Raw genomic sequence first — 11,613 nt, forward strand, 5'->3', positions numbered from 1 at the left:
TTTTGTCAATTACTAAACGCGTTTGTAGTTTATGTTTTTCTAAAAATAAACATAAACCAGTTTATAAAATTTTTGTAAATATAAACTCAAAACGTAAACGTTACCAAACAGACCGATGATTTGAGAATTGATTATTTTAATTACTAATTTTTATATTTTTGATAAAAAAAAAATATATATATAGAAAAATAATGTGATAATTTATAGTACTTTTTTTTTTAATTATTATTTTCCCCTCAAACAATAAATAGATTTTAGTATATAAATAATAAATACCTATTTTTAGTTTATATATATTTTTGACTAAGATTTGAATTCATTAATCACCAGGGATAAGATAGGATAGGATAGATAATCATTTGTTAGATATAGAAAAAAAAAAAAATATATATATATATATATATATATATATATATAAATACTATATATGGTTTAAATTCTTTATTTAGCATCTCATAGATAAACGTATTTATTTGGGTCATATCAACTCTTTATTTTTTTGTACATCTTTTTATAAAAAATTAAAAAGTATACTTGATTAAATCATTTCAAATAACTCCTAAATAATGTGAGTTTTATCATACAAATAATTAAATCTGGACCCATACTATTTTTCTTGATATTTTTTTAACATTGCTTGTCTTTTATTTGTGTGATAAATAAAAGAAAAGAGTCAATCTTTTTATTTTATTTTATTTATTTATTTTTCGTTTACAAGGGGTAAGAGAAAAATATGGGAACCTACACTAAAGTTACAACTATAAAGATCAAATCTATAAAAAAAAATTTCATTGTAGTTTGGTTTGTTTATTAATTATTTTTTAATAAGCTTTTTTTTTTTATAAAAAAATAAATAAAAATTGAGTCAATATTTTTTACCTTTTAGGTTTGTCTATACTAGACGACTTTAACATTTAATATTGAAAAAAATACATTAAAACCAAAAATTCTAAATAAAAAAAGAAAAAAATAATTTAGAGTTGTGAGTTCGAATCCAAACTCTTAAATTTACAGATAATAATGTGAATTATTCCTTGCAATGGGTGACAAAATAATTGTTTTAAGGGTTATGATAATGACTGTGCTAAGAGTTGTTAATAAATCACAAAATTTTACAAAAAATATAATTTTAACTCAAATTTTACATATTCCATAATATTTCTACATTACTCTAATGCATTTTTTACATTTTTTTTAACACTATGGTACTATCATTAGCATTTTCTTTTGAGTAATGTCAGAGAGCTTAGAAAATTTATTAAAATTTTATCAAATATATAAATGTTTAATAGAAATTTTGATAAATTTTGTGAGATCTTAACATTTCATTTTCTTTCCTTTTTTGCTTTTCTAATTTTAGGAGAATCCTATTATACACATCTAATACCCCATATATATATATATATATTTAATTAATTCATTTTCTTTCTTAGTTATGATATAATTATAAAATTTTGCTTATAAATTTTTTGTATTTGATTATGATTTTTTAAAATTAAAATTCAAAATATATAAAATTATATTATTTTTTCAGATAATTATAAAATATATATATGATACACACTTTTACCATAGTCTTCCCCCTAATTCTAACAGTGAAGTACTCCCTCCGTGGGATCTATCTTTGCCTGTAAGTAGTAGAAACCTTTTCCAAACACTTCTCTCTCCGTCTCCAACAACGCCACGGCTTCTCCGAACCCACACAAGAAAAAAACCCTCCTTTGTTATCTCCAAATACCTTTCACTGTTCGGTGGCCTAAAACCAAAACTGTCTTTTTGGAATGGTCATGTTCGACACTTGTCTTCGTCGTCGTCATCATCATTAGCAATGGACTTGAAGAAACTCGCTTTTTCAGATCAGTTTCCGTACTGTTCATCGCCTGGAAGAAGGAAGATCGTTTCTGGGTTTGGTTTAGGGGTTGTGGTCTCTCTCATTGTTCTCAGTCTTGTACTCTTCAATGTCTCTGTTCATGCCCCTTTCTTCCCCCCAGTGTTTCAAGTCTCTTGGCCTTTCTCTTTTTCATCCACTGCAAGTTCTAGTTCTGCTTCTGGGGGATTGCAGAGCTCTGTGGATGATTTGAAACAGAGAGTTGGAGGGGGAAGGGTTGTAGATAAAACCCATGAAGCAAATTCATCTGTGATTACTGAAAATGGAAGTTTTGTGGGCTCCAATGGGGAAAGTGTAGGTTTGGAGGAGACCCATGTGTCTTCTTCTTCTGAAAGATTGCAGAATTCTGTGGATTTGAAACGAAGTGTTGGAGAAGGAAGGGTTGGAGATCAAACCCATCAAGCAGATGTGTCGGTGATTACACAAAATGGAAATAATGCGAGTTTGGAGAAGACCCATGTGGGGAATTTCTCTGAGAAGGTAAAAAATGGAAGCTTCAATGGAGATTTGGTTGCAGGGAAGAGTGTTATTGGAGAGAATGTAGGTTTTACAGATAATTCCAGTACTGGAAAGTTGATGTCATCTGAGAAAACTAATAGTATCAATGTCACTGGCTCTGTTTCTCAATCTATGGAAGGGCACAGTGGTTTTAAAGGAAAATGTGATTTGTTTGATGGAAGATGGGTGAGAGATGATGCAAAGCCATATTATCCTGGGGGTTCTTGCCCTTACATTGATAGGGATTTTGATTGTCATCTTAATAGGAGGCCTGATGATGGGTTTTTGAAATGGAAATGGCAACCATATGGTTGTGACATCCCAAGGTCAGATCTGTTTAAATGCTTTGGGTGGCTTTGTTGTATATGCATGTATGTTTAGTTATATAGAATTTTGAATTTCATTTGGATAAATTGAAAATTGAGTGTGATAGTATGGTTGGATGATCTTTTAACAACCATTTTGAGTTTCGCCTTGGCACAATGGTAAGGTTGCTTCATTGCGATTTGGACATCATGGGTTCAATCAAACCATGAATCAACCATTCCGCAAGTGTGATAAGGCTGCGTACATCTAATTATTCCTAACCCCGATGCTAGCGAGAGGCCCTAAATAGAATAGTTGAAGTGATTGTATATAGGGGACCTTTGTGGAGGTGTTATAGAAATTTAATTATATATCCTGCATGCTGAACTTGGTGAGGGAAAACTGACCATGCTTGTCCTCCTATAGGAAGTCAACCAAACCAAACCAAACCAAACCAAACCAAATTAACTCGTGTCCCAATTAAGTGGGTTGGGTTTTAAATTAAATAAATTCATATCTTTTTTACTCATCCATATCAGTTTAGGTCTTGTCCTCCCCCAAGCATTTTTATTTGTGGTAATCATATCACTCTTCTCACCATTGCATTTATAGATCAAATAGGAAGTCAATGTAACAACTAAAATTCTATATAAAGGTTATGCTCTAGAGGAACAGGAAAAAGACAAAATAAGTGTAGAATCCAACACACTTCATTAGTTTGATTGATAACATTTTTCACTCATTTTAAAACACTTTTTAACTTTTTCATCATTTCCAAAACACTTTTTACACTAATCTCAATATTAAACAATGCATAGGAGAACTTGTTAGCATTTGCCTTTATCTATTAGCTTTCCTCAATCACCACCATTGTTTAAAAATGAACTCTCCCTCTCTCTCTCTCTAAATAGGTGAGTATTAAAAAAAATTTCAACAAAAGTTTGGGTGGGTGGGTGGGTGGGTGGGTGGGTGGGGTGGGGGGTCATACCCAACTACAAGACACAATCTTAGATGAACAAAAAAACAAAGGATATTCCCTGAAAACAGAACACAAACAAAATTCATCCTCAAACAGAATTCCTACAGTTTACAAAACCTGGGACTACTTATGTGGCTAGCTTCCACTGGATTCATAAACCTCCAATTTCTGCTTGTGACATTGTTAGCATTGGAATTTGTCATGGCTTTGTTGACATGAATAGTATTTTCCACTTAATTGCCAGCCTTTGTGTGGATTTTTCTGAAGGTTTGAATTACCCAATGAGGATTTTTTTAATATTCCGTTGATGAACGATGTTATCCTCAGTTTGAACGCGACTGATTTTCTGGAAAGACTCAGAGGGAAGAAGCTGGTTTTTGTGGGCGATTCGCTTAATAGGAACATGTGGGAGTCTCTTGTTTGCATCCTCCGTCAGAGTATCCGTAACAAGAAGAGAGTTTACGAGATATCTGGAAGGCAAGACTTCAAAAAGAAGGGTTTCTATGCATTCAGATTCGAGGCAAGCTTCCCAAACTTGTTTTGACAATCATGTGAAAACATCTATTTTATATGTTCTCCAACTAAATACATTGCTTTTTCTGTATTTGTAGGATTATAACTGTACTGTGGATTTTGTTAGCGCTCCATTTCTTGTCAGAGAATCATCTTTTAATGGTAGAAATGGTTCTATTGAGACGCTACGATTGGATTTGATGGACAAGACAACTTTGATGTATCATGATGCTGATATTGTAGTCTTCAATACGGGCCATTGGTGGACTCATGAGAAAACCTCCAGAGGGTAATTTTTGTCATTTTGCTTAGTGAATACTTTTGTTTAGGGCTCTATAGGTCTTAGTCTTCGTTTGGTAAATATTTTGGGACTAAAAAAGCACAAAAAGACAAAATAGGTTGTATAAGCCAACAAGACAAAATGTCACATCCAAACCATAATCATTACACTTTTTCTCTCACAAAAGTCAAAAAAGCCCAAAAACAAAAACCAAACGAGGCTAAAAAAGTCTCAACACAAAAAAGTTAGCTACCGTAGCCAATGTCAAATGAAGCTTTAAGCCCTTGTGTTTTCTTAACTTGAATTCATTTATCTGTCACTATCTCATAACCTAATAGGGAAGTGAAAGAAAAAGAAGAAAGGAAACAAAATATAAGTTGGAAAAGAAACAGCTGTCCACTTGGTTCAAAAGTTTTAAATCTATTTGTTTTAAATTTTGTGCATCGGTGTTTTTACAGAGAAGATTATTACCAGGAAGGTAACCATATATACCCAAGACTCAAGGTCCTAGAAGCATACAAGAGGGCAATCACCACTTGGGCCAGATGGGTTGATAAGAATATAGACGGAAGCAGAACTCAGGTTATCTTTAGAGGATATTCCGTCACGCATTTCAGGTATAGCATTTATGTTTTGGCCTCTTGTTTTGCGTTTAGATGCTCTGCATATTCGTCTGTTCGTCATTCTTGAATCTCATGCTGTCTATGGAAATTTGGAGTATTTAATATATAAATATGTTGTGTTAAGATAGGCTGATTGAGTATACTTCCTTCAACTTTTATATTTCAAATCAAGTACCGCCTTTTTTCTAGTCATTCATTTCTGGTCAATGCAAGAAAAATCGTTGAAGTTATTCTAAGTGAACATATGTGAAATACAATAGTCAAACCTTCATAGTTTAAATTTTAAAGCCTGGCAGTATTCTAAATCAATTTTGCCTTATAAAACTGAAGAGAATTGTCATTCCAGCTACATCGACTCCACAGCACTAACTGATAAAAATCCAAAAACTGGGTCAGATTGTGAGAACCATGCCACTTAGAGAAACACACTATTGGGCTGTTTTTTGAGCCCATGCAATAGAGATCACCATCTAGAATTTTTGGCTGGTTCCCTGGTTAATTTTAAAGAACATTGACAATGTTTGTACACTAGTTTGTAGTTTTGACTTTAGTAGAATAAAAAATTAAATTGATTCCACTCTAAAATCCCAACAAAAGTAGAAAAATGAATATAATTGAAAAATGCCAATAGAACAACTCAAAATTTATTGAAGAAGAAAATAAAAAGGCTGATCCAAACAGGGAAATTAATTTTTGCAAAACGTTCATTAGATCATTTCAGTACGAATATCCCAAACAGAGTTTTTGATCTGTCATTGATGATATAAATGCTCTCAGATATATAATCTGTGTCTAGATTTTTTTATTCTCTTGGCACTCCTCCTCTGTCCCTTTTCTTGGATGCTCCATTATAGTTTCCCCTTGGATTTGTAATTTGGAAAGCTATTTGTTCTTTATAACATGAATCACAATTTGGAAAAATAGAAAGAGAGGCGTTTTGAAAGTGTTTTGATGTGGTTGCAGTGGAGGACAGTGGAACTCAGGAGGGCAGTGCCACAAAGAAACCGAGCCAATCTTCAACGAAACATACCTAGCGAAATACCCATCAAAGATGAGAGCTTTAGAGTATGTGATTCAAGAAATGAAAACTCCTGTAATATATCTCAACATAAGTAGGCTTACCGATTACAGAAAAGACGGCCACCCTTCAATTTACAGAAAAGAATACAAGACAGTTGAAGAACAGATTGCTGCTGCTCAGTCTCAAGATTGCAGCCATTGGTGTTTACCGGGAGTACCGGACACTTGGAATGAGTTGCTTTATGCTTCTCTCTTGCAAGCTGGTAAACGTTCTTGGAGAAGATGATTTGAAAATTCACAAAAAATCAAATGTGACAAAATAATAAGCTCTTTATTTTCATGTTCAAATTCCTTGTCTTTTTCTTCTGTCAGATGTGAGGTTGCACAAACGCAAGGGTAGTTGGTTGAGTTCTAGCTTATACAAATTCAGAATTTGTAGAGTCATGACATTGATGTGTATATTTTTACATTTTTGGTTGTTGTGGATGGAATAAGATTGAGTTAATTTACTAAAGCATGACAAAAATAAATAATTGTTTTAACTTCTAGATTGACAATGGTGGTGCGGCTGTCTGTGAACGCATACTAAAATCCTCCTTCACAATTCTTTGTTGAAGAAAATTGTATTTGATTTTAAGACACAAACTGGTTTGCCCCATGCATCAAAGGAATTGATTGGAATGGGTCCTATCATGTTTATTTCATCTCTCTTATGATTTTGCATTCGATAGGCTATCCGATAGTAAAGAGTGGGCAGCATAGGTGGTACTGACTTGGGCACCAATTTGGAGTTGGAGTTTATGGGCTCTAATTGGACTGACTTACTAATGAAACTGAGACACACACCTTTGGCTATGCTATCTACATTATTGTATCCACTCATAAGAGTATCTGGGTGAGAATAATTATTCATAGCTGTGAAATTTGCTACACGATTCATCTCTGAAATCAGAAACAAAAAAGGTATAGAACTAAATATTGCACGATTGGCAAGGCCCATTTGTCACAGAGGTGATTTGGTCAGTAGCAGTAACATAATAGGCATTGACATTGCTAATAACTCTCGAGCTTACCATACTAAGTGGGTAAATGTGTGAAACTTGCATAACATACCTAGTCGCCGCTTTGTGCAAGAAGGAACTTTTTCAAGACATACCTAACAATTGCCAATATTGCACGACACACAATAAATTAAGATTATAGAAACAAAAATTCAGAAATAAAATCACCTTTTAAGGACAAAATATTTTAGTTGCCAAAAATGACATTATTATATTTTTAACAATAAAATTTGACATTTAGTGACGAATTCTTAGACCAAAATTTTGGTCTCAAAAGGTAAATTTCTTTGACACTAAACTATTTTGTCCCTAAATATGCATTTATTAGCAATATTTTTAAATGTACATAATGTCAAAAAGAGGTGCATCATATGCCCAATTATAACATTTTTAAATGTATATAACTGTTTTTCTTATAAAACTTTAATTTAGAAAACATGCATCAAGATGTTAAATACCAACAGGTATATAACCACTAATAAGTGCACCAAGCATTCATTATCCAAATAGAATGTGAATTATCTTCCATTCTTATCATTATCATTATTATAGAACAACGACATATAAACAGAATTTTAATATAAATTGTTGTGGTTGTTTGTGATCCTTTTGCTTCTTATCAAAACACCCATCATTATAACATTTAATTTTATAATTGTCATTATCACATCATTTTAAATAAATTTGTTGTACAAAAATTATGTGTATAACTACTTTTTCTTTATGGGTTAATTAACTTTTTAGCCTCCAAATTGATCACCACTAAAGCAAGTGCCTGGCTGGTTGAACATAAATAACGCATAATAGCAAACATCCTTAGATTAATTTAAGAGGGCTACTATTAGCACATTCTTTTCTTCTTTGGACTCCCCCACTTCTTTGAACCCCCAACCAGCTAAATGAGGCCCTTCTATTTTCATTTTGAACCCCCACCTTAATTCCAACTATACCCTCACTCTAACCCACATTCCCAATCCAACCATTGCTAGCTCCAGCCACAACTTCCACTGTTGGCGCCACTCTCCGGTTAACTCCAAACCAAAGCCACTTTTTGGTCAACTTCATCATGACCCCCACAGTCGACCACTCCTAGCAGCTTCAGACAACCTCAATCTAGAGCCATCACCGTGAGCCATCGTCACGAGCCCTCTCTCACTCTCTCTCGCCACTATTGCCTTGCCATTATCGTCGGTCGCTGCTCATCCTAACTCAAATCGCGACGGCAACGAAGGCGACTAGGGTTTGAGGCCATAGATCGAGACGACAGCTAGGGTTTAAGGTCACAAATCGCGATGGCAGCTAGGGTTGAGATCTCAGATCGCGACGACAATAGAGGTAGCTAGGGTTTGAGGTCACAGATCATCGTCCCTGTCACCATCACGCCTCCAAACCCTATCTACCCAACCAAGCGCAGAGAGAGAGAGAGAGAGAGAGAGAGAGAGAGAGAGAGATTGCAATGGCGGTGGGGTTCGCGATTGGTAGGGGTGGAGATCGCGATTGCAGTGGAGATCGCAATTTCAAAAGAATAAGAAAAGGGAGACGGAGGTGGTGACTGGCGATGAGGGGCTAGCCGGTGGAGGTGGTAGCTGGAGTTGAGAGGGATTAGGGTTAGGGTTAGGGTTAGGGTTTGAAAAATTAGGATTAGAAGATGAGGGATGAGGGTAAAAGTGAAATTTTATGTTGGGATAAAATTGAAAATAAAAAAAAATGGCAGAAATGGGGGTCCAAAGGAAAAAGGTAAGTGCTCATAGCAGTGCTCTGATTTGACTTTTCAAAACAAACAACACAAAACACATTTATACCTTATTTAATAGAGCTAGTTTGGCATACGAGTTTTTAGGGTTTTTTTTTTATTAAAATAGTTACAAAATGCAAAATAAGTTAAAAAGTCAATAAGATAAAATTTTACATCTAAATCATAATTATTTTATTTTATTTTCTAAAGTCATCAAAGTCAAAAAGTCTATTCTAAACGAGACTTTTTAGTCACAAACTAAAATAACTAAAAAATTAAAAAATCAACTCACATCCCAAACGAAGCCTGATATTATCCATCTCATTATTTAAGCATATCTTAATTGGGTTGGGTCAAAAGATAATGGGAGAGGAATGTTGTTGCTCAACTAAATTAATAAGATAACAATTATATTATAATCAACACACCCTCCAAGTTGATTTCACTTTCCATTTTTGTCTCAAGAAAAAAATATTCTTTCTCCAAAATTGGCTATACAATTTCGTTTTGTGGGTCATTCTCAGTTGCATATAAAAATATACCTTAATACTAATTACAAGATTCTTTATATAATTGAGTACACTCCACTTAACTGGAAAATGGTTATAATTTTGAGTAAAATACAAAAGCTTTACTTCAAATTTGATAAAAATATTTTAAAAATCAGATGACTTAAAAAAAAAAACTAAAAATCACTTTAGGATTCGAGGTCAAATTACAATAAATCATAAATCATTAAAAAACCATCAAGATTAAGGACGGTTAATTTGACGTTAACAAATGCCAAACAAAAACCAATATATTTTTGTAAAAGAAAAATTGCATTTCAGTTGGACACACGAGAATGCTGCAGCTTACAGTAGTCACAGAACACAGTATCCTTTCTTGCAGAATGGGAAAAAGATAGTGACAAACCAATTCTATCTCGAGAAGGAGCAAAAATTAATGCTAAACAGTCTCCGGTAGCCGGTGGTAACATAGCAGAACGACAACTCTCCACACCTCACCCATCTTGGCTCTAAGCCTCAATTGTCTTGGCTCTTAAATTAGGGTCACCACAATCAACCCCCCCTAAAAGGCCACATGTCCCGATGTAAGACCTACTCAAGTGCGTCAAGCTCTTCAACCTTGTCCCCTGTGGAACCCACCTGCGCAGGCCAAACTGCCATGCTGGCTAGGACATGGGAATGCCACGCTACCTAGGCCGCTCGCAAGCTAGGCTGCTATGTTGCCAAGGCTACGGGCCTGACATGCTGCTAAGGCCGCACGCAAGCCAGGCAACCATGCTGGCTAGGCTGCGGGCATTCTATGTTGCCCAGGCCGCATGCAAGACATGCTGGCATGCTGCAGAGTGATCTTATTTTTATGATAGTGTAACTGTTTTTTGTGTGTCACGCTTCCACCAAAAAAAAATCCTACCTATAATGCAATTATTTTAGGACTGTCCAATTTATTAACAATTTCTATTTTTTTTCTCTTTTTATTTATTTTTTGTATGTACAACAAATGCCACAACTAATAAAACTATGGCATAAAACTACATTGAGTGCTCCTTTGCCTAACAATTTGAGACTAAACAAGTACAAAAAGACAAAATAAACTATGTAAGTCAATAAGACAAAATATCACTTTTTATCTATAATCATTATATTTTTTCTCTCACAAAAGTCAAAAAAAGTCCCAAAATAAAAATCAAAAGAGGCTAAAAAAGTCTCAGACTAAAAAAATTAACTATATTAACCAATACCAAACGACTTCGAATTGTGTATTAGACTAAACAAATTTTGTATAAATAGTAATGCGAAGGTATTTTAATTTGATGAATTTATTTTAGACTAGAATAATCAGCGTATCAATAATCTTGACCCTTTTGACTTATTGTAGATCTTTGTCAACTGAAGTCATCCAATTAGACTCTGCCACATAGTCCAATTTCATTCTCTTTTGGCTGCTTAAAGCCGAAGCCAGTAAACAAGCACTAGACTAGCATTTTTCTTTTTTTTTAAAAGAACATGATTAGCATTTTTCGTATTGTTCTTCTTTACTATGATTAGCATTTTTCTTATTGTTCTTCTTTACTAGGCACGTAATTATTTCTCCACAAATAAGAAATATAAGAAAGTCATGGACTCGAATCTGTAAGGACAAATAATTAAATTTCATTTATCACTCTCTTTGATTAGTGTATATATATAAAGGCATTGTTCGGGAAGTGGGTTTGGGGTTAAAATAACCATAAAAAATAAAATAGGCTTTTTAATTTTAACAAGACAAAATATCACATTCAACTCATAATCATTACATTCTTTTTTCTCACAAAAAAGTCAAAAAAGTCAAAAACTCTTCTCAAACCAGACTTTTTAATCCCAGACTAAAATAACTAAAAAAATTAAAAAGTCAAAAAACCAATCCACTTCCCAAACCAAGCCATAATGAGATATTAAGTACTCAAAGAATTAGTTGATGCAAAATTCTAAACATAATAATAATATTACATATAGTAGGTGTTTGGAAAGTTGTTATTTTAGTAGGCTATGCTAGTTTTTGGCTATTTTAGGAGGGTAAATTTTTTGTGTTTGGGAAGAAAATTGAATTTTTTTGTAGTTAGGTGTGATATTTGTGAGAGAAAAAATGAAATGATTATAAGTTTGATGTGACATTTTGTCTTATTAATTATTTTAGTCTATTTTATCTTTTAATACTATTTTTA

General features: G+C 33.6%; 1 protein-coding gene across 2 annotated transcripts; it reads left to right on the forward strand.

The window, feature by feature from the left end:
* Positions 1-1,597: 1,597 nt before the first annotated feature.
* LOC114313635 (protein trichome birefringence-like 2) lies at positions 1,598-6,621 on the forward strand. Of its 2 annotated transcripts, none has more exons than XM_028260038.2 (5): positions 1,598-2,712; positions 3,939-4,191; positions 4,283-4,473; positions 4,923-5,081; positions 6,051-6,621. In XM_028260038.2, exons 1-5 carry the CDS (start codon positions 1,829-1,831, stop codon positions 6,391-6,393), a joined length of 1,830 nt encoding a protein of 609 aa, XP_028115839.2. In that variant the 5' UTR covers positions 1,598-1,828; the 3' UTR covers positions 6,394-6,621. The 2 variants fall into 2 exon arrangements, with proteins under 2 accessions (XP_028115839.2, XP_028115840.2); XM_028260039.2 differs by having other exon boundaries at positions 1,601-2,712; positions 3,999-4,191.
* The last annotated feature ends 4,992 nt before the right edge of the window (positions 6,622-11,613 follow it).

Source organism: Camellia sinensis, chromosome 5, assembly GCF_055761805.1.
Source record: "Camellia sinensis isolate YWXY chromosome 5, ASM5576180v1, whole genome shotgun sequence".
Lineage (NCBI taxonomy): Eukaryota > Viridiplantae > Streptophyta > Magnoliopsida > Ericales > Theaceae > Camellia > Camellia sinensis.